Here is a 23,640-nt window from a genome sequence, read left to right as displayed (position 1 = left end):
AGCTCAGCTTGAGGTTAGAGATACTAGGTCTTACTTAAACATTTGTTCCTAGCACTGGCACATAGAGGAACACATAGCAGATTCCTCATCTGGATATTTACATACATTATATAAATAAAAGTAGGAAGGAAACGTATCTATCTGTTTCAGGATCATTATTCCAAATCCTATTAATTTAATCCTAACCATTAACAAATTTCTAAATATTTAGGAAATAAAAATGTGTACATACTTGGCATTTTAATTTCTTGGAACCAATATAATTCTCAAATGGAGATTTGGGTGATATTAAAAAGATAATAGAGCTCCCTTAGTGCTTAACTTATACCAAAGATTCAGCTTATTATCTTACACATACACTAATTTGAATATTTTGCAAAGGTATTCTCTTTTAAGCATGATTTATTTAGTTTATCATCTCAATGGACATCTTCCTCTCAGTATATTTGAGATTTACATTTTCACTTGTTTAACAAATTAACACAATAGTAAGTAAACATTCTATTGTGCAAATCCACAGCAACTTTGATTGCTTTTACTAAAATAAAACACAAATGATCATGGAATCAAATAAGTTAACTTTCATAAAAGCATATTTCTATACAACATTAACTATAGACATGGAGAATGTATTTATTCATGTTGGAAATATTTTTTAAGTGCTACCATGAGATATTTCATATTGATAAAGTCAAAACACCATCTTGTTAATAACTACTATATTAATTTTTCAGCAGACTATAATACGACTATACTGTATAGTTGTGCCATTCAGATGACATTTATGAAATGTTCTAATTTAACACAGTGACATATACTGCATGCCTCTTTCACAAGTTATAGCTTCTAATCTCTGAGCAAAAGAGACCAGAAAAAAAAAAGATGATGCAATATGAAATTATACCCCTTCGAGAACTAGAAAGACTATAATTATAGTACTTCCTCTTAAAACCAGTCAAGTATGTAACATTGCTGGGAACAACAGTGCGTGGGGAAACTCTTTACACTCTTTCCATCTTGAACACTCAAAGTATTGAGAAAAAAAATGTGTTCTGTTCCTACTATCACTTTGCTTGAGCATGCTTCAGTATTTTACCTTTTTGCGCTACTCCTTAGAGATTATGGTGGGGAAGTTTGGAAAGCAGTTTCTTGGAAATGCCTTTTGGAGGGGAAGGGAAACTATAAAAATATACCAGCCTGACAAATGACTGACATTGTAGAATGGAAAAGAAAACACATCTTAGTTTTACACCCATGTAGAAGCCTTTCTTCTCAAATGAGTATTTTCGACAGCTGAGCAAGATGATAAACAATAGTATCACAAAACATTTAAATGGAAACAAGTATTATGATGTACATTATTCACCTGGCATTCTCTAATTCATGATATTTATATGTGGCAGAAACCACTGCAGATTCATTTATTTATTTTCCAAGTGGACTGAGTATCTTACAAAGGTAGCTTATTATATTAGTATTGATATTTCTTCTCTAGAGAGTCAGAAGCTTAAGGAAAAAAGTGTCTCTACTAGAAGCATGTAGTGGTTTTCAGGGTCCACATTTTATGCATCAGCCAGCTCTTAGCAGGGAGAATATACTGTGTAAAGAAAAATGTATGTATGTATGTATGGATGGATGGATGGATGGATGGATGGATAGATAGATAGATAGATTTTTTTTCTTAGAAGTACCAGCAGTGCTGAAGATGATTAAATGGTTCATAAATACTTTTTAAAAAATTGCTAAAATGAGTTTATTGTCAGAATTTATACTCAGATGAGTAGTAGTATGAACATTTCAATATTGACTCAGTTCAGAGAGATGATGTTTCTTTGATGCTCAGTGATGGACCTATCAATAATTTAATGAGCTGCATGACTAACTTAGAAGAAAAAAAAAGTAAGACTGAGTCCCTAGGAGCAATTGACTTAGTACAGTGATAGAATAGATAGTAAGTACTTAAAACACTAGTTCTTAAGTCTTGATGCTCATAAGAATCACCAATGCAACTTTTTTTAATGTTTAATTTTTACTTTTGAGAGAGGAAGAGAGCATGCAAATAGGGGAGGGGCAGAGAGAGAGAGGGAAACAAGATACAAAGCAGGCTCTGTGCTGAGAATAGAGTGCAATGCAGAGCTTAAACTTATGTACCATGAGATCTTGACCAGAGCCGAAGTCATGAGATCATGACCTGATCCAAAGTTGAATGCTCAACTGATTGATCTACCCAAGTGCCCCAACTTTTTAAAAATAAAAATTCCTGACCTTACCCTTGAAGGATTTTATTTCTATAGGTCTGAGTTTGGTTGTGGTTAGTCAAAAGACTCAACTTTGGAATACACTAAAAATTATGTTGTAGATTTGTATGTTCCAAATTATTCAGTATTTCAGTATTGATTGAGATAAATATTTTGAAATCTATGAATATATAGGGCTTTTTTTTCCTTAAATAGAGAAGAATTTGGAGCAGGTATTCTATAAGAATATTATAATCATAACTAATTCACCACTAAAATTTAGTAGAAATTGTGATTTTTAGAACTCCTATTATATTTGACAGTATCTCCTAAATACATTTCAATGACATCACAGCAAGCTTTAAATAATTTACTTAATCATATTGGCACATAAACAGACATATAGACCAATGGAATAGAATAGAGACTCCAGAACTGGACCCACAAACGTATGGCCAACTAATCTTTGACAAACCAGGGAAGAATATCCAATGGAAAAAAGACAGTCTCTTTAACAAATGGTGCTGGGAAAACTGGACAGCAACATGCAGAAGAATGAAACTAGACCACTTACTTACACCATTCACAAAAATGAACTCAAAATGGATGAAGGACCTGAATGTGAGACAGGAAACCATCAAAATCCTAGAGGAGAAAGCAGGAAAGAACCTCTCTGACCTCAGCTGCAACAATTTCTTATTTGACACATCTCCAAAGGCAAGGGAGTTAAAAGCAAAAATGAACTATTGGGACCTCATGAAGATAAAAAGTTCTACACTGCAAAGGAAACAATCAACAGAACTAAAAGGCAACCGACAGAATGGGAAAAGATATTTGCAAATGACATATCAGACAAAGGGCTAGTATCCAAAATCTATAAAGAACTCACCAAACTCCATACCCGAAAAACAAATAATCCAGTGAAGAAATGGGCAGAAGACATGAATAGACACTAGTCTAAAGAAGACATCCAGATGGCCAACAGGCACATGAAAAGATGTTTAACGTCACTCCTCATCAGGAAAATCCAAATCAAAGCCACACTGAGATATCACCTCATGCCAGTCAGAGTGGGTAAAATGAACAAATCAGGAGACTCTAGATGCTGGAGAGGTTGTGGAGAAATGGGAGCCCTCTTGCACTGTTGGTGGGAATGTAAACTGGTGCAGCCACTCTGGAAAACAGTGTGGAGTTTCCTCAAAAAATTAAAAATAGGGGGCGCCTGGGTGGCGCAGTCGGTTAAGCGTCCGACTTCAGCCAGGTCACGATCTCGCGGTCCGTGAGTTCGAGCCCCGCGTCAGGCTCTGGGCTGATGGCTCAGAGCCTGGAGCCAGCTTCCGATTCTGTGTCTCCCTCTCTCTCTGCCCCTCCCCCGTTCATGCTCTGTCTCTCTCTGTCCCAAAAATAAATAAATGTTGAAAAAAAATTTAAAAAAAAAAAAAATTAAAAATAGGTCTACTCTATGACCCAGCAATAGCACTGCTAGGAATTTACCCAAGGGATAAAGGAGTGCTGATGCATTGGGGCACTTGTACCCCAATGTTTATAGCAGCACTTTCAACAATAGCCAAATTATGGAAAAAGTCTAAATGTCCAACTGATGAATGGATAAAGAAATTGTGGTTTATATACACCACTACGTGGCAATGAGAAAGAATGAAATATGGCCTTTTGTAGCAACATGGATGGAACTGGAGAGTGTTATGCTAAGTGAAATACATCATACAGAGAAAGGCAGATACCATATGTTTTCACTCTTATGTGGATCCTGAGAAACTTAACAGAAGACCATGGGGGAGGAAGGGGGGAAAAAGTTAGAGAGGGAGGGAGCCAAACCATAAGAGACTCTTGAAAACTGAGAATAAACTGAGGGTTGATGGGGGTGGGAGAGGGGAGGGTGGGTGATGGGCATTGAGGAGGGCACCTGTTGGCATGAGCACTGGGTGTTGTATGGAAACCAATTTGGCAATAAATTTCATATTAAAAAATAAAAATAAGAAAATAATTTACCCAATCAACTAACATATATCTTAAGCATTCATACACTGTGCTTGTCACAAGGTACATCATAGTGAATAAAAGAAACAGAAACCATTGAACTAAATTTATCCTTCCTGAAATGTTTATTACTTTTAAAAAAAACTTGGTAAGGATTTTTTTTTCATTGCCAATGATAAACCCATATTGACTTCAGAATTTCTGTCTTTAGGTATAGTATTGTTTTAACCCTCAGTTGTGCCCATCTACTTTCAATAGTTTCTCCTAAGTGTGGAGCCTTGAAAATGTGCCCTGGCCTGTCTGTTTTGAGAGTTCATGGAAACTGGATTGCTCCAGTTTTCTCTTCCCACTGCACATCTCTTACAAACACTTGCTGCTGGGTCAGCAAAACCTCAGATTCAGATTCAGATTCAGATGCAGTTGCCCATTCTCAAATGGGTACATTGCACCTTGGGCATCTAGTTTTCAGGACCTTCAAAAGTCAGATGCCCTGTGACTTCTGTCTGCTTTCTCCCCTACAGACAGGGATACCACACAGATCTTGTGACTATTGGTGGTTTGTTCCCATTTGCTGTTCTTTGGGGGTTTCTGGACACCTAGATTTGTTATAAATATTATTCATCGTGTTTTTTTTTTTGTTTTTGGTTTTGCAATTTAGTTCTGTTAGTGTGTTAAAATTTGGAAAGACTCGGGTTGCCTGGGTAGCTCAGTCAGTTGGGTGTCGGACTTCAGCTCAGGTCATGATCTCATAAGTTCATAAGTTCAAGCCCTGTGTTGGGCTCAGTGCTGACAACTCAGAGCCTGGAGCCTGCTTCGGATTCTGTGTCTCCCTCTCTCTCTGCCCCTCCCCCACTCGTGCTCTGTCTCTCTCCATCTCTCAAAAATGAATAAATGTTAACAAATTTTCAAAAAATTTGGAAAGACTTACAGACTCTGTGGCCATAGAATCATTGTCCCTATTTTCTCTGAAGTCCCTTTCAACTTTTACTGCCTAACTGAAAGTAAATATCTAGAATACATGAAAAAAACACAAGCCCAAGTTCTTGTTGTTTGCCTTCTTATGTGATGGCCCCTTTTTCTCCTTCTTTTTCCACTTCTTTTACCAATCAAAGCTTATCCTTCACGCCACATTTCACCTATTAGCACAATGCTCAACTGCACTACCTCAGCTTTTCCTATACTTACTCAAACTCGGTCCTTTTTGAGTAATTTTAGTCTCTTAAAAAAACTGGGAAAAGAGGCTCTAATGATAAGGAATGAATGACAAAGTGACTGCATCAGATAAGCAGCCAGGCATCAATGTGAAGCTATTTTCTGAGCCAGAAGACTGATGATGGGAAAGGAAAAATAAGCAAACTAAACACAAAGTGAGTAGAAGAAAGGGGGAAAGGAAGCCTGAAAATCAGCCAGATAGAAATTGGGCAAACAGTAGTGAAAATGAACAAACTCAAAGTTAGTTCCTTGAAAAGATTAATAAAATTGATGAACTGATCAATAAGAAAGTGCAAATTGCCAACAACGGAAATTGTAAAAAACAAAACAAAACAAAACAAAACAAAAGGATATCACAGAATATTCTACAAACACTTCATATTCTGAATAACTCTCTCCTAATAACTTTGACATCTTAAATGGACAAGTTAACATTAAACTAAAACAAGAAGAAATAGAACATTAATACAAACCTAATAGAAAATCTGAATACTTGATACAAATTTAAGAGACTGAATTTGCAATCAAAATTCAAATTTCAAAACTCCCTTTCAAGAAGGAAAACTTGAGGTCCACATGACTTCACTGGTGAATTCGTCAGTAACGTAAAGGAGTAAATCAAATCAGCCATACATAGACTTTCAGAAAACTAAGGAATAGTATATACTTCCCAACTCATTTTATGAGGGCAACCTAACCCTAATCTCATAACCTGATAAAACATTTAAAAATAAGTTCATTTGAGTATTCCACGTGAGCATAGATGTAAAATAATAACATATTGGCCAATGGAATCCTGCAATATATAATACAGGTAATGTATCATGATTGATTGGCATTTATTCCAAGAATGCAAGGTTGGTTTAATGTTTGAAAATCAGTTAATGCAGGGTGCCTGGGTGGCTCAGTCAGTTAAGCATTGGACTTTTGATTTCAGCTCAGATCATGATCTCACCATTAGTATGATTGAGCCCCATGTCAGACTGTGCTGACAGCACGGAGCCTGCTTGGGATTCTCATTCTCCCTCCCTCTCTCTGCTGTTTCCCCACTTATGCATGCTAGTGGGCACTCTCTCAGAATAAACATTTAAAAAAAGTAAATCAATAAATGCAATAGCCACATAAATCCCATATAATAATCTCAATAGGTGTTGAAAAACTTTTGAAAAAATCAAAACACTTTCATGATAAATATACGCTATACACTAGAAATAGAAGAGAAAATCCTCGGTCTGAAAAGAGCATCTGCAAAGAACTTCCAGCTAACAGCATACTTCACAATAAACATTAAACGTGTCCCCCCTAAGATCAGGAACAAAACATGGATGTTTTCTCTTACAACTTCTATTCAAAATTGTATCAGAGGTCAGATATAGTACAAAATGAAGAAAGAAAAAAAATGTACGAAATGCAGCAAATGTAGTTACAAAGCAAATGCCTGTATGACATTTCCAGCCAGATTGCTGCCATCCAGCCCTTCCTATAGAAACTCTGGGGCCATCACTGAGGTATAGTAGTAATGTTATGAGAGACCAGAGAGGCATGATGAGGCCACATTGTGGAATTTGGATTTTGTTAGGTAGGCAACAGGGAGCTATCGAATATCCGTGAGCACAGAAGCGACATAATGGTGTTCCTAGTGTGGAGGAGGCAGTGGACGCAGTCCACCCCAATGGGGAAGAGTAATGTATCGCAAGCTTTGTTTGGAATTGCTAGTACTTGGTGATAATAAAAAATAAAAACACTTTTACTTGATTTTAATTTTTTAAATTTTGTACAGAAAGTGTATTTTATTTTCTGAATCCATTTTACCTACAACATGCTATATGAGTATCGTTATCAGAATTGAAGTGGAAGAAAATTAATTTGATAGTCTATTAAATAGATTAAGGGAGAGGAGTAGACTCATAGAAATCATCCTGTCTGCCCTTTCTGGGTAATGATGACCATTCTGAGGGGAACAGTAGTAGAAACTGAGAGGTGTTTCTCTTGTAATGTGACCTTCTGTAAGACTCATGAGATACATACTGTGTTGTTGTATGTGAATAAACATTTGTTGAGTAACTACGCGAATCAATCAGTTCCTCAACAGGGAAAAGATGAATTAAAGAATTTCTATAAAAGTCTATAGTCTCTATAAAAGAAAACACTATTCTGAAGAATGTACTACTGCTTAAAAGATGTATTTTTTTGCCCTCATTTGTATTTCTTTTCTGTTGTTTTCTGTTCAAACAATACTCTCCAAATCCAATTTAATTTCCAGGGCAGACTTCCTATTCTTAAACTTTTGAGTTTGCTTTTCAGGTTCTTACTTTGCATGGCGACATCAACATTATCTCATTGGCTTTTAGTGAGTTCAGTGACAAGATGTAATCTACAGAACATTAGATTTTCTCTACCGCCAGCCAAATGAGTACATAGGAAGACATATATTTCTGCTGTTTTAGAAGTGTTGCTTTAACTTACTTAAAATATAGTGTCTATTGCATAGAGAACCTCTGATAAATATTGACTATGCTCACCTAATTTATTAATTTTGAAATCATACTTCATGTTTTCATTAAACACAAAGGAATTCATGTAAGGATTATCCAATGCCTTGAAATCAGCCTGACAGAATTTCATCTCTTGATGTAGAGGAGAGCTGAGAAAGCGAAGCTAATTATTGCAGAATCTTACTGTTTTCTACTGTCACTGGTATCCGTGCCAAATTCATTGTTTCAGTGGTCACACATTTGACTGCATATGTGCACCCTTGCTACATAGCCTGGTACAGAGGCTTTTGCAGTATGATCCACAATGAAGAGGTCCTGAGTGTGGTCACCAGGGAGTGTTATGGCAGTCATTAACAAACATCGGTGCTAGTCAGAGAAATTCACAAAATAATAACTGGAATGCTTGCCTGATTCTTCTCTGTGCGTCCATCTCCTTGCAGGCACAGACCATTGCGTCGACCTTCCTTGGGTCTAGGAATGGGTCTTCCTTGGGTCCAGGATAACAACTCCTCACTGTTGTTATCATTAGATTTGTAGCTTATCACAAGCAGAGTGAATTTAGCAAAATGGCCATGAGCATCGATTTGGCAGTGAGGCCACTGACTGTGTGTCTAAGGTTTGGTTTCATCTTCTATAAAATGAAGTGTCCTGCATTTCAAACATGGTAAAATGACTAATCCGCTGTTGTGAGGTTTCCATCATAATGTGGTTTGGGGAGTAGATGAGATAGACAAAAATCTGTCGATGTAAAAATAAGTAAGTTTATTTGCTAAGTGTTAAGGAAGAAGTTGGACAATGTAGAACACCTGGAGTGCCATTTAAGGAAGGGGCTTGCGATTTTAGATATATATAGTCAAGACATGTCCCAACGAAAAGGTGACATTTGATTTAAAGACTGAAGGAGGTGAGGGAGTTAGTTGTGTGGAAATCTAAGTGAAGAATCATAGGCAGAGGGCACAGCCTGTACAAGTATCCTAAAGTGAGAACATCCCTCATGTGTTCAAGGAACAGAAAAGAAGCTATGTACCTGGAGTAGAATGAGCAAACGAGAGAAGAGAAGGAGCATCCAAAGCTTTCTGTGCCCTTCCACAGGATGCAAAGGCACAGGCCTTTTTACTTTGCAAGTGCTTGCCACACATCCCTCAAGTATTCTGGAAGGATGAAAAAAAAGTTTGACTATCAGTTATTTGATGAATTTGTTCAATTACTACTATTTGTTCAACATCGGTGTGAAATCTGCATAGTAATCATCATAGCTAATCTTTAACAAGCACTTACTATGTTCCAGAGATGATACTAAATACTTTTAAATTAATAATCTCAGTTAATCCTGGCAACAGATGTAGGAATATTTATGCTCATTTTACAGATTACCAAGATTCAGGTAGATTTTGGGGACAGAGTATAGTTTATACTGTGACTAGTAGTTATGTCACATCCAGATGAATAAGGAATTTATACCTACACCATTTAGTTGAGGAAACATAGAATAAGAGTGAGCGTTAAATTCTAAGGCGCAATAGCACAGTCCGTAAACAGAGGGTTGCAACCATATATATAGCCCTCAGTTTCCATTTAAGCTAGGCCTTGGAAAAGTCACTTAGTTTTCCTTTGGAATTATAATGCCTCACAGTATTATTTGTTAATAAGTAGAAAAAATACATAAAACATTGTAGCACTCTGCCTGCAATATATTAAGCATTCAAAGGTAAAGCTTGATATTGTTGTAAGCCAAGGAGTGCTTGAGAAAATCAAAGGCTCATTTACTCAAAATAAACTTGTGGGGCATCTACTGTGTGTCAGGAATCCTGTTGGATCCAGGGGAGGTGGAAAGATACATCAGGTTAGAGCCCTTGGGTTGCTTATAGGAACCTGGGAAGAGGTATTTTCAGATAGGCATATAATAATCATAAATTAGACACTGGGGAATTGCAGGATGGAGTAATATAACAATAAAATGCTGTAGGATAGCAGAAGAGGGAAAATGCTTTAACTTGGGAGGGACTCAGTATTGTAAAAGGATAGAAATGGGTAGATATCAACTTCCCAAAGGAGAGGCCATGATAGTGGGTAAGTCAGGGACTGCACTTGACTTTTCCCATCCTTGCATTATCAATGTGTTCACCTGTGTTTTGTTTTCCCTTTAAGCAAATAAACATACTATTAGTTAAAATCCTTTGATCCCCATTCCTCTCCAGAACCCTCTTTATGGATCTTTCCTCTATCTACCTCTGTTCCCTTGCTGATACTTAATTTCAAATATTGTGAATATGCAGGCAACGCTCAAGTGCATTCCACATTCATATTTTAAATTAAATACTCAATATCTAGCAGATATCTCAAAGTTAATGTGTCCCAAACCTATCTCCTGATTTCCCCCCAGATCTGCTTCACCCATAGCCTTTCCCATCTTAGCTAACAGCAACTCTGTCTTTAGAATTGTTCATGGTAAGACCCATGGTTATTATTTTTGAATTCTCTTTCTCTTAGCAGTTATATATAATTTGTCAGCAAATCATGTTGACTCTGTCTTCAAAAATGTTCATAATCTTTTATCCTGACTATATTTAATACCTTAGTAAAGATTTAATAATTTAAAGATTGAATAACTCCTTTCCTTATATATGTTTAGCTTTCTATGTAGTCTGTCCCTAATTTCTCCCCCAAATGCTGACATCTTTGCAACATGCATATCTATAAGTCTTTTATTTTTTAATATGTCCAAGTATAATGAGTACATCTGTATGGCCCCACCTTCTCAGAGGGTTCCATCCTTTGGATATAGTCTGGACCAATGGCCCTCTCTGTCTCCTGACCAGCCATTAGCCTGACACTTTCCACATACTTCTGAATCTTCATCCTCTTTATCCCATGCTTGAATTGTTGTTGCTATGGTTTGTTTACTTTAAAAAAAAAATTCTAGTGTTTGTTTTTGAAAGAGAGAGAGCATGAATGGGGGAGGGGGAGAGAGAGAGGGAGACTCAGAATCTGAAGCAGGCTCCAAGCTCTGAGCTATCAGCACAGGGTCCTACATGGGGCTTGAACTCACGAACTGTGAGATCCTGACCTGAGCTGAATTGGATGTTCAACCTACTGAGCCACGTGGCCCTGTTTGTTTAATTTTTGTTTTTAATCTGCTGGTGTCATGTCCTCCATGAAATTCCCGAGATAGGAAGTTATATTTTTTAAATCCTTCCATATCTGAAAAGTATTGTGATTCTTTCTTCACTGATACCTGATAGTTTGACCTGGTAATGAAATGTAGACTGGAAAATAATTTCACTCATAATTTGGAAGTTAAGATTTAGTGTTCTGGATTACTATAACACTGTAGAACACTTCACTGATATTCTATATTTCTTACATGTTGGATTTGTTGTTCTCTAGATGTTTTTGTGCCTTTTGTTTGAATGCTTTGTGGGATTTTACCAAATGTTGTCCTTCCCTCCCCCTACCATTAATTTTGCCAGCACATTCTGAGCCCTGTTTTTTTTTTTTAAGTTTATTTATTTTGAGACAGAGAGAGTGGAGGAAGGACAGTGAGAGGAATGAAAGAGAATCCCAAGCAGGCTCCATCCTGTCAGCATGAAGCCTGATGAGGGGCTCAAACTCTGGAACCGTGAGGCCATAAATTGAGCCTAAATCAGGAGTCCAAAGGGGTACATCTGGGTGGCTTAGTTGGTTGAGCGCTAGACTCTTAATTTCAGTTCAGGTCATGATTTCATGGTTCGTGAGATCAAGGGTTCTGAGATCAAGCCCTGTGTTGGGTTCTGTGCTGACAATGTGGAGCCTGCTTTGGATTCTCTCTCTGCCCCTCCCCTGTTTGCACACTCTGTTTCTCTTTCAAAATAAATAAAATAAACTTAAAAAAAGAAGAGTTGGATGTTTATCTGACCAAGCCACCCAGGCATCCCCCTGGTTGAGTCCTTTTAAACTGTCATTTCATGTCTGCAAAAATGTTTACTTTGTATTCTTTGGTAATTTTCTCCCTTATTTTTTTTCTATTTTTTTGTCTTTCTGGAAATGTTCCATTTTTATTTTGTTTTTCTTCTCTATTGTTATTATTCTTTCTGAATAATTTTCTCCACTTTCTCTTCCAATCTTCTTATTGAGATTTTTATTTTGCCTGTTGTATTTTTAATATTCAAAAGCTCTTTCCTTAACAGACTGCTTCTTTCTTAAGGCTTTTTGTTTTCTATATTTTTAAGTGAATATAAATTTTACCTATCTTTCTGGAGATAACAATTACAGGAGTGTATTTTCCTTACTTTCTTATTGATTTTTACTAATGTATAGTTGACATACAATGTTAAATTAGTTTAAGGTGTACAGCATAGTGATTTGACAACTCTCTATGTTGCACTGCGCTCCCCACAAATGTCGTTACCATCTGCCAACACACAACACTAGTTCAATACCATGACTCTATTCCCTACGCTGTACCTTTCATCCCCATGACTTTTCAGGGTTGTAATATTTAACTGGGTTAGTGTAGAAGTATTCAACCAAAGAGAATGGAAACATAAAAGTGCTGAATCTGACTTTTTGGAAGTGTATTTTTATTTTTTATTTTATTTTATTTCTTAATATGAAATTTATTGTCAAATTGGTTTCCATACAACACCCAGTGCTCATCCCAACAGGTGCCCTCCTCAATGCCCATCACCCACCCCTCCCTCCCACCCCCATCAACCCTCAGTTTATTCTCAGTTTTTAAGTCTCTTATGGTTTGGCTCCCTCCCTCTCTAACTTTTTCCCCCCTTCCCCTCCCCCATGGTCTTCTGTTAAGTTTCTCAGGATCCACATAAGAGTGAAAACATATGATATCTGTCTTTCTCTGTATGACTTATTTCACTTAGTATAACACTCTCCAGTTCCATCCATGTTGCTACAAAAGGCCATATTTCATTCTTTCTCATTGCCACGTAGTATTCCAGTGTGTATATAAACCACGATTTCTTTATCTATTCATCAGTTGATGGACATTTCCATAATTTGGAAATGTCTTTCCATAATTTGGCTCTTTCCATAATTTGGCTATTGTTGAAAGTACTGCTATAAACATTGGGGTACAAGTGCCCCAATGCATCAGCACTCCTTTATCCCTTGGGTAAATTCCTAGCAGTGCTATTGCTGGGTCATAGAGTAGACCTATTTTTAATTTTTTGAGGAACCTCCACACTGTTTTCCAGAGTGGCTGCACCAGTTTACATTCCCACCAACAGTGTAAGAGGGTTCCCATTTCTCCACAACCTCTCCAGCATCTAGAGTCTCCTGATTTGTTCATTTTAGCTACTCTGACTGGCATGAGGTGATATCTCAGTGTGGCTTTGATTTGGATTTTCCTGATGAGAAGTGACGTTAAACATCTTTTCATGTGCCTGTTGGCCATCTGGATGTCTTCTTTAGACTAGTGTCTATTCATGTCTTCTGCCCATTTCTTCACTGGATTATTTGTTTTTCGGGTGTGGAGTTTGGTGAGTTCTTTATAGATTTTGGATACTAGCCCTTTGTCTGATATGTCATTTGCAAATATCTTTTCCCATTCTGTCGGTTGCTTTTTAGTTTTGTTGATTGTTTCCTTTGCAGTGCAGAAGCGAAGTGTATTTATAAAGAGAGAAACACACCCTTCTTTCTACTTCTTGGCGGACAGGAATTGGTCTTGGAGGATGAGTAGATTTATGTGCCAACATATAAATGAAACTGAGTTGTACAGAAGTATATTTGTATTTTCAGATGAATTTTGAGAAACTGATTAAGGTGAAAACTTTTCATAAAGCCTTTATCACTTACTTTGAAACCACATTTTCACCACATAGCGCACTTAAAGAAGATATAATTTATATGTATTATACAAACTTTTAAGGAAATGGGAGTAAAATTGTATTATCTTATTTGCAGGAAAGTGTGTAATCAAAGGACTGTTAGATTTTCATGGTTATATATAACACGTATTCACCATTAAAGGCCACTTACGTTTGCAGGCCACATAAAATCTCTGTCTTGAGTAACTGTCTGGATTCCATGGGGCTGGGTGAGAGTGGGGTGGGGAACATGGGTACAAAGTAATAATTCATGGTTTTGCATATCTTTCTGGATCTATATGCATCTTTGATATTGAAGTTCATCATTATCTACAACTACACCTGGTACATGTATCAACCTCTGTTTTTCAGAGTATTAAACATTTATATATCAATTCTTTTATCTTTACAGAATGAGTCCAGTGAGTCCCTGTATCTCACATGAGGAAGAATGGAGCAGGGATAGATGTCTTTAAATTATTTAATTTAAAAACACTTCTCTACATTTTTACATGTGAATCCCAACCTGATATCTTTTTTTAAATGTGTATTTATTTATTTTGAGAGACAGAGAGGGCATGCATGCACATGCAGGGGAGGGACAGAGAGAGAGAGAGAGAGAGAGAGAGAGAGAGAGAGAGAGAAAACCAAGCAGGCTCTGCAGTTGTCAGTGCAGAGCCAGATGTGGGGCTCAATCCCACAAACCATGAGATCATGACCTGAACTAAAATCAAGAGTTAGATGCTTACCCCACTGACACATCCAGGTGGCCCCCAACCTGATCGTTTTTAGTGTACTTGAGATTAAAGGTAAATGAAATCATGCCTGTCTACACGTTGGTTACTTCCCTATGTGATAACCCAGTCTCCAAATGTGGAAAGCTAGATTCAGTTCATTTGAAAGAAAACCAGGGAGAAATGCCAGTGACTTTATAAAAGATTTGATTTGATGTCTACATTGGCATCTCTTTTTCAAGTCTTTAAGTTATTTTTAAATTTCTCATATTAATTTCACATTTTATATGGATATGTTCTCTCAGGGAAAGTTTAGGCTCTATTTATCTTTCTTTAAACAACATGCTATTATTTATGTATATAGTAGATAAGCATTATACCTTTTGTGCATTTCATTCTCAAACAGCAGCTTGAAGAAGAAAAATACTTTTTTTTCAGTTGTTATTTACTTGATATTACTCTGAAACAAATAACTATTTTTGCAATTTTTATAACAATATAAACCAGCTAAATATACTTAATGTAACTAAGTCATGTTACAAATGAGCCATAAATATGCTGAAATGTTCCTAAAAACAGAATTGTATTTTTAAAAAAAAGTTATCAGGGTCAATATCAGTAGGCACACATGGTTATATTAACAAAGAACTTTATTTTAAACACTGTTGAAACCCTGATGGGATGATAAATTATAGAAAGATCTGCTCTTAGTTTAAGCACCTGGCATGTATCAAGCAAGTTTGGGTCAACGAGACAGTAGATGAGGGGGAACTAGTAGATGAGAGGTAAAATTGTGAGACTAAATTAACTGCTGGCTCTTTTCTATTTTCAATCTCCCCATGACTATATTTTGATTTCTTTATGTGGTACTTAGTGCTTAATTCCACATTTCCCTTTTAGTCACATACTACTGACTTTCTTGGGGGTTATTTTCATTCAGTTCTATATATTCACCCTGCTGAAGCTTCCCATGTTTTGTGTCAGGAGGAAACGTACCTTATTACCTTCTTGTCTGTTTAAAGTTTTTTTTTTTCCTTCCTCCCTCCCTGTCTTGTACCTAATGAGCAAATTATCTAAAAATAGATATGTTCATCATTCTACAAAATGTTGTATCTTCTCTAGATGGGAGGCCAGTGTAATTGTAAGAGACGTGTGTCTGGCAGACAGTGCAATCAGTGCCAGAATGGATTCTACAATCTACAAGAGTTGGATCCTGATGGCTGCAGTCCCTGTAACTGTAATACCTCTGGGACAGTGGATGGAGATATTACCTGTCACCAAAATTCAGGCCAGTGCAAGTGCAAAGCAAATGTTATTGGTATGTGTAATGCAAAAGTTTACAGTCACATCTCTATTACCATCTGGGATAAAATTCTCTATTTGATTTCTTAACTGAAGAGTAAAGCAAGTTTCCTTGCTCAAGGCAGGCTGGGAAAAAAAAACAATTTGGATGAAATTAACTGTCTAAAAATGATTAAATTAATAATTCTATCAAACTACAGCTTGAAGCTTAGTTTAATCAACCTTTTAGAAGTTTCTTTATTCTGTAGATGCATTAGTTCACATGGTCCCATACTAATAAGTCATAGAAAAATATAATTTGCTTACTGCATAGATGTTTCTTTTAGAAAATTAGCACTTTTTCAAAATGTTTTACACTTAATGAGTTCTAAGCAAATCATTTCCATGCTAGTTTTCTTAATAGACCAAAATAAATGGATTTTTTCAAAATATTCTGTGCTACAGGGTCCTTTGTGATAAATCTTTCCATTTTTTTCTATTATATTTCTTTGAACTGTTCCTATGAAATGCAAAATAAGTCAACATAATTCCACAGATCATGTATATTGGTAGGGTTAGTTATAAAGGGCCACATAATTTTAATTTTGTAATTCAGTGCCAAGCTGATTATAATAAACAGCTACCTTCGGTGTTATTTATCATTTTTTTATACAAGACGTGCTTTTTTGTTTGTTACTCCCACAGGTATTTTTCAGAAATTAGATTTGATTATAGCAATTTATTACATCCAGCATTTTTGAGGGGAACCATAGCCACATAAGGACAAAATTTATCAAGTGCCCAAAATGCACTATGTACATAATGCACTTTGAAATGTTGATATATGAGAATATTATGAGAGGAAAGTTTCCTGATGAAGTGAGTCTTGTATTTTAACTGAATATGTGTTGGTTCATATAGGAAGTTTAAAAAAGACCTTTACCTTTCTATTGTCACTCAAGACACCAAGTCTTTCGTGGTTTTCCTAACACTAACCTGAGCCTTATAATAATAAAAACATGCCTGGCAGACACACACACACACACACGCACACACACACACACATGCACACACGCAATGCATACATACATATACACATACAGATGAACATATTCTAGATAACATTTTCCTTTCTGTGCTGTAACTCAAAAGCTAATCCTTTATCTTTTAGATAGGTAGTGATACATACCTCATTTTACACAATTCAGCCAGACAATCATTTCATTTTAATTTAATTAAAAAATATAGACATGGTTAATGATAAGACACAAAATTTCTGTTTTAAAGAAAGATTACATCAAAATCATTTACATAACTTGCCCTTCTGCATTTCAGCCATACAAAAACTAACTTTTTGGAAAGAAAAGAATAGGTAACTTCTAAAGAAAAGCCTATCATTTTATAAGTGCTATCTGTGACGCCAAGTGAATTCCAGTACCTTTGAATTCAATCTATGTGTCATCCTTTGTTCTTTAATATGATATAATATGTATTTTAAATTCATGATCTGAAAACAAAATTTAAGGAAAGACCTTTAAAGACAATGAACCTTTTATTTTTTTTATGACAGTGGAATCTTTCCTGTGATGGTTAGATTCCAGAGCTGAATGAAGGAAGGAAAAATCAAAATTTTCTATTTACTTGGAATGTGTGATGACCTCCCTGCCACGTCTTATTTTATTGATCCAGATAGTTTTCCGTAGGAAAGTGTATGTATTTTTGAAGATTAAATCATGATTTTGATATTATTATTTCTGGAGTTATTTCTACACATGCAGAATTTTTGATAAAAACATGAACTCGATATGTGTTTATATGTGTGTATATGTATGTATGTTTCTTTTTTAATGGGATTAGCAAATGTCCTTATTCAATTTTACCTTGTTAATATGAAGAAAAGCAGAAAATACCGGTGTATGTTGTATATGCTTTGGAAAGCAAACTGTTAGAGTTAACAAAACTGTTAAATCTTACTAATGATTCTATCACCAGTAAAATACATTAGCACCAATAATTTTATTAAAGTAGGTCATTCATCTAGAATAAAAAGGGAGAAGAATGTGAATTAAATGCCAAGTGGGCTAACTTGCCTGTACTTGTTAACACCGAATGTGATGCCCTGTAGGCCTTCCTGAGTATCGTTAGGAATAGATTGCCTGTCAGGAATATGTATGGCATATTCAAATAAGCACTGCGCATATTTTTAAAACTGATATGATATGAATCCATGTAGACCAATTTTAATAGTTCAAAATGAGTCATAATTCTTGTTAACAATACAGTTATTTTTAAAATTTGCAGCAATAGTGGTCCTTTTTTATTTTCCTTATTGAAATTAAATGATATGCCTTAGGTGAGTCATTCATCACTGTTAAAGAACTTGCCTTCCATTGGAGTTCTTGAATTTTTATCCATATATATACATATCTATTATGCATTTCCTTCCAGTTTAAGAAATGCTTTTCTAAATATGAGTTCCTGAGTGTGTTTTTGACTGCTGTTTTAGGACTAATTTTTTTTTATTGCGATCGTAGCTTGAAATAAATGTTTCAATTGATTCAACCCCACGTAGTCAGTTATTTAAACTCACGGGGATGTGAAAACTATCTAAAGGAAGTATTTTGCATCTCAACCTTTGCTATTCAAACATTTTTGTTTTATTCTTTTTCCTTCTAATGTTCTTCCTGAAACTAACCTAAATTGTCAAAGATTTAGATTTAGATGATAAAACATTCTTCTCTGTTTGTGAAATGTATATATGTAATACTCCTTTAAATAGAAGTAATATAACAGCAAAATTTACTTAGTGTTTAAAGAGGAATGTTCTGAATCACACAATATGACAAGCGATGTGATTGCTTTATGAGCCAAGGAGAGCATAATTTATATTAATTGAAAATAATAAAATATAGGGGCATATGAAAGCATTGAAATAAAAATTGCTCTGGATAAGTTTTATTTATATTAATTATTTAAAGGTGTGATGTCCAAAGTGTATATACTATTACACAAAATAGCTATCAGCTTAGCATTTTATTAAATATTGTAGGAGCATCTGATTTTTAGGGAAGTCACTAATGTAATAAGTAATTATTCTGAGTAGCTTTGAAATTTTGTTTCAGTCTACCATACTTTTACGTGAGCATTTTGTTAAAATAATTAAAAATAAAAATTTTAATATTTGTTAAAAAGGATCTCCAGTATATGTAAGAGAAGCAACATTTGCAGGAAGCATTTCTCTTTGTGTTAAGTCATAAAATTTCATAAATCATGTTACAGAAATAAAGTTGTATATTACTGCCAAAGTAAGTATTGTTACTGTATTTCGAATGTACGACCGGGCCTCTATGGCATTACCTGTGAGGCAACACTCAACATTTTGTGTCTGCATTAAGTGTTGGCAGCAGCATTGTTTGCCTTGAAAGCTCAAATAGCATCATTTTCACTCTTTTAAACAAATTCTCTCCTCAGGGCTTAGATGTGATCATTGCAATTTTGGATTTAAATTTCTCCGAAATTATAACGATGATGGATGTGAGCCCTGCCAGTGTAACCTCCACGGCTCAGTGCACAAGCTCTGTGATCCTCTTTCTGGGCAGTGTGAGTGCAAGAAAGAAGCCAGAGGACTTCAGTGTGACACCTGCAGAGAACACTTTTACGGGTTGGACATCCCCAGTTGTAAGGCCTGTGACTGTGACCTGGCCGGATCCCTCCCTGGAACTGTGTGTGATGCTAAGACAGGGCAGTGCCTGTGTAAGCCCAGGGTTGGTGGGAGGCAGTGCAATGAATGTTTGGAAGGATACTTCTTCCTCCAGCAAAATAATTCTTTCCTCTGTCTGCCTTGTAACTGTGATAAGACTGGGACAGTAAATGGCTCTCTGCTGTGTGACAAATCAACAGGACAATGTCCTTGCAAATTAGGAGTAACAGGTCTTCACTGTAATCAGTGTGAGCCTCACAGGTACAATTTGACCAGTGGCAATTTTCAAGGCTGCCAGATGTGTGAGTGTGACTCCTTGGGGACATTACCTGGGACCACTTGCGACCCAATCAGTGGCCAGTGCCTGTGTTTGCCTAATCGTCAAGGAAGAAGGTGTAATCAGTGTCGACCAGGTAAGAGAGAAATGTGTTGCCTTTTCAGTGCACAATGACTCTCCTTTCATTATCACATATTGGATGATTCTTCTTTATTTTGGGGTTGTAACATCTAAAAAATTTACTTGCAACAACACTGATATGTTTATATTATCATCAAACACAGATGTAACTATTTAATGTGTTCAAGATTATTCAGTGTATCTGTGTTGCTATCTATATTTGGGATGACCCTTTAGAAGAATCCCAGCCAATCAGACATTTTATAATTGAGAGTTACTTATATTTAATTTCTCAACTAGAAGTAAATCCCCTTCTAATAACTGAAAAAAAATCTAAACTAATAAAAGCAAGAACAAATTTTGCTTCCCAGAGAAAGGAAAACTTGACTTCATTATCCATACCATGCCAAATATTCAGACGATGAACTGATTTTCTGAATAAACCTGACCAAATATTTTTACTAAATGGGCTACATGTTCTGGCATCACGAAGGAGCATCTAGAATTATTTTTTAATGACATCACATTAATAAAATAGGCTACTGTTTAGTCCCACTGTACCTTTCTTTTTACGTGTTTGCCAACTGGGAGAAAGATGGACCCTATCCGTGGCTTTCTCCTTGCCTCTACATGATCTAACCAAAACGATATACTTGCTTCATAATAAAGTCAGTATAATGTCATGATAAATATACATGTTTTAGTCATTTAACAGCTGTGCTAAGGTTCTGTCTACCCAATCAGTTCTGAGTTTTCTGAGCCTGTGAAAAAGAACATGGTGCCAAGCAAAAGGGAGATTTGCCTGCCAGAAATAGGTAGGATGGAAATCCTGTTTTATAGGACAAGGAGTCCAGATTAGGGGAATGGAACCATACCTTCCTTTCACATTGGCCAGTGAGACAAGTAAATCCAAAGGGACAGGATGGAATTGATGAACAGTTCATTCTTTGTGAGATGTAAGTATCAGAAAATAATTTGAACCAGCTTCGACATAATTGGGGGCTATATTTTCACTGGCTGTCCCATAAAACCTGATATGGAACAATGCAGTCAGGACTCAGGAACTAGAAATCTCACACTGATATATATCCATTAATTCAATCATTCATTCCCATATTGATATTCTCTCTCTCTCTCTCTCTCTCTCTCTCCCCCTCTCCCTCTCTCTCTTTGTAGAAGGACACACTCTGCTGGTCTCTCCCTCTCTGCATGGTTAAGTGTCTACCTCATTACCATTCTAGCAATACAGAGAGACTTATTAGCTACTCTGTGGTTACAATTCAAGAAGGATATTCTAACTGACTCAGTTTTGTTAGGGTGGATATGTCTGAGCCAATACATTAAGGCCAGGAGTGTCAGGATCACATAAAAGAAGCATGGCTTTTAGGGGGCACTATTTCAGGTAGGAGCAATGTGGTAAGTATCTCAGAAAACAGGAATATTACTGAGAGCTGTGTGGATGGCCCGTGTGAAAGCTATAATACCTTGCACTCTTTCGGCTTCCGAATCATCTTTCCAAATTTGCAATCGCTTTTTTTTATATATGCTAAGATGAAACTTTTCTTTTACTATTTATTAATATCTCTAATTTTGGAAATATGGTACTCAATCTCCTACACAAACAACCATCATTTATTAAAAACAAAAAAGCCAAAGCTAATAGATCAAATGTTATATCCTGTTGAGTGATTAGCTATTGTAAAGCTTATTGAGTGTTTTGCTCTTAGGATATAGCTGTGCAACAGAACTAGACATCAGCTGGCTTAAGTCAGAATGGGAGGATCAGGGGTTCAGATCCTCCTGAAGTCCATATATTCAGTAGCAAAACAAAAACAAAACAGCCCCCCCAAACAAAAACAAAACAAAACAACAACAAAAATGATTTCTTGAGTATAGTTCTATTGGAGGATTTTGATGCCTAGAAAGTCCTAAGAGATTCCTATGAAACTAATGAAAGGCAAATTTTTCAAGAAAGGAAATCCAATCAAAGCATATTATATAGCATAACTGTGAAGTAGATTTCTGTACTCATATAGTCAATCTCTGAATATTGATTTAACCAAATAGAGGGATTATTGAGGAAGGATATAAGAAGTTGAATACATATTCTCTAATGTAGAAAGACGATAATCTAAATTTTCAAAGTTGAGATGGAACAATATATATATATGTTGTTGAGAACATATATATGTATATATATGTTATTGAGAAATATTGTTATGCATATATATATATATATATATATATATATATATATATATATATATGTTATTGAGAAATACAGAAATAAAAGCCAGAAGAAACATCTAAGAGTGTTGAAGGTGATTGCTCTGGGCAGGGAGATTCCTGGGAGAAGGATGGAGCAGTGGACCGATAAGCTGTGAGCCTTTAAATTCTATTTGAGTTTTAAAATGATCTGCATATAAATTTTGATAAAAATACAAATCAAATTTAAACATGAAAATATTAGAAACTCATACGTAATCTTTTTTCTTTCCCCTGATGGTCTCCTCTGGCCCCTTTCTTTTATGCAATTTATTTATAGTGTTGGTTTTCTAGGAGAATAATACCTTACTGGCTACTTCCCTAAGCACGGTTGTCACAAAACTTCTCTCCAAAGGTTCATGGCAAATTGTCTACTCTCTTAAGGAAAATGTAGAATGGAGATCATCATCATTAATGAAAATAATTATTATATTTAAAACATTCTTGTATTTTATGTGTTTGTGCAGTTGATAATTTCCCTTGTTAGAGTTTCAATGTCTTGAGAGCAAGGATTATCTTATTCAACTCATGTAGCCACGGTACTAGTGTAGTTCCTTGTACGTTGCATGCATTCAGTAAATGGTTTGTTTAATTGAAGACACAGAAATAATCAGGAGTTTTAACAAGGGTATTTGTGTTAGGGTTCTCCAGAGAAAAAGAACCAATAGGAGATGTGTATATATATATATATCAGGAGGAAGGGTATAGGGAACAAGTAGTTTGTTTGTGTTTTTAGAATTTTGAATGTCTGAAATTAACTTTATTCCACACTCATAACTATCTGAAGTTCTACCACTGTATAGAATCATTTTCACTCAACAAATTTATTTCAACATTATACTCTTGCAATGTCAATTAGGTTACTCTTTTCTTTTCTTTTCTTCTTTCCTTTCCTTTCCTTTTCTTTCTTATATTCTAGAAGCATCTACCCTTTCTACATCCCTTATTTCTGAAAATTTCATGGTGACATGCTTTTGTTAAATAATTTTTCTGAGCGCTCAGTGGGCCCTTATTTCTGTAGATTAGTGTTCTTATATCCTGAGAAAATCTATAAAATACCTTTATCACAACACCTGGACTAGTGTGTGACCAAACAACTGAACAACACCAAGCCTACCCGAGTTGACACATAAAATCATCTATCACAGGCAGCCTTCTCTATGATCCCTGCATTTACTATAGCACTTTGTCCCTGCATCTGTTGACCCCAAACACTCTTTGGTTTAACTTCTAAAGAGAAAACTCATTGTCTTCTCTCACAATTCAAGAGGGAAAATCTTCTGGTTGGGGAGGAGACTCACTGCCCCTCACACCTGACTTCAGATATGTCTGGAGCCTCCATATAGCCTGAATCAGTCAGCTTACTGTTGGTCACTCCACTGCAAGTGCTTAGCTTTTACTTACAGACCTCTGCCATTCACCTCCGTTTCCTCTTCTCTCTTTCTTTTATCTCATTTTTGGGGATTTGGGAAGGGAAAAGTTTGATTCTGCTTAACTGAAATGTTTCCCTGGTAGAT

The 23,640-nt window shown here is 35.9% G+C and overlaps 1 protein-coding gene across 1 annotated transcript in view; it reads left to right on the top strand.

The window, feature by feature from the left end:
- USH2A (usherin) overlaps nucleotides 1-23,640 on the top strand; it is a 735,906-nt gene that overhangs the window by 136,489 nt on the left and 575,777 nt on the right. The window contains exons 11-12 of the mRNA XM_047839579.1: nucleotides 15,603-15,798; nucleotides 19,233-19,874. Of these exons, the coding sequence (XP_047695535.1) occupies nucleotides 15,603-15,798; nucleotides 19,233-19,874 (838 nt within the window). The remainder of the gene's footprint in view (nucleotides 1-15,602; nucleotides 15,799-19,232; nucleotides 19,875-23,640) is intronic.

Source organism: Prionailurus viverrinus, chromosome F1 (assembly GCF_022837055.1).
Source record: "Prionailurus viverrinus isolate Anna chromosome F1, UM_Priviv_1.0, whole genome shotgun sequence".
In the NCBI taxonomy this organism is placed as follows: Eukaryota; Metazoa; Chordata; class Mammalia; order Carnivora; family Felidae; genus Prionailurus; species Prionailurus viverrinus.
The sequence above is the reverse complement of the archived record's forward strand: the minus strand, read 5'-3'. Positions and strand labels throughout refer to the sequence as shown.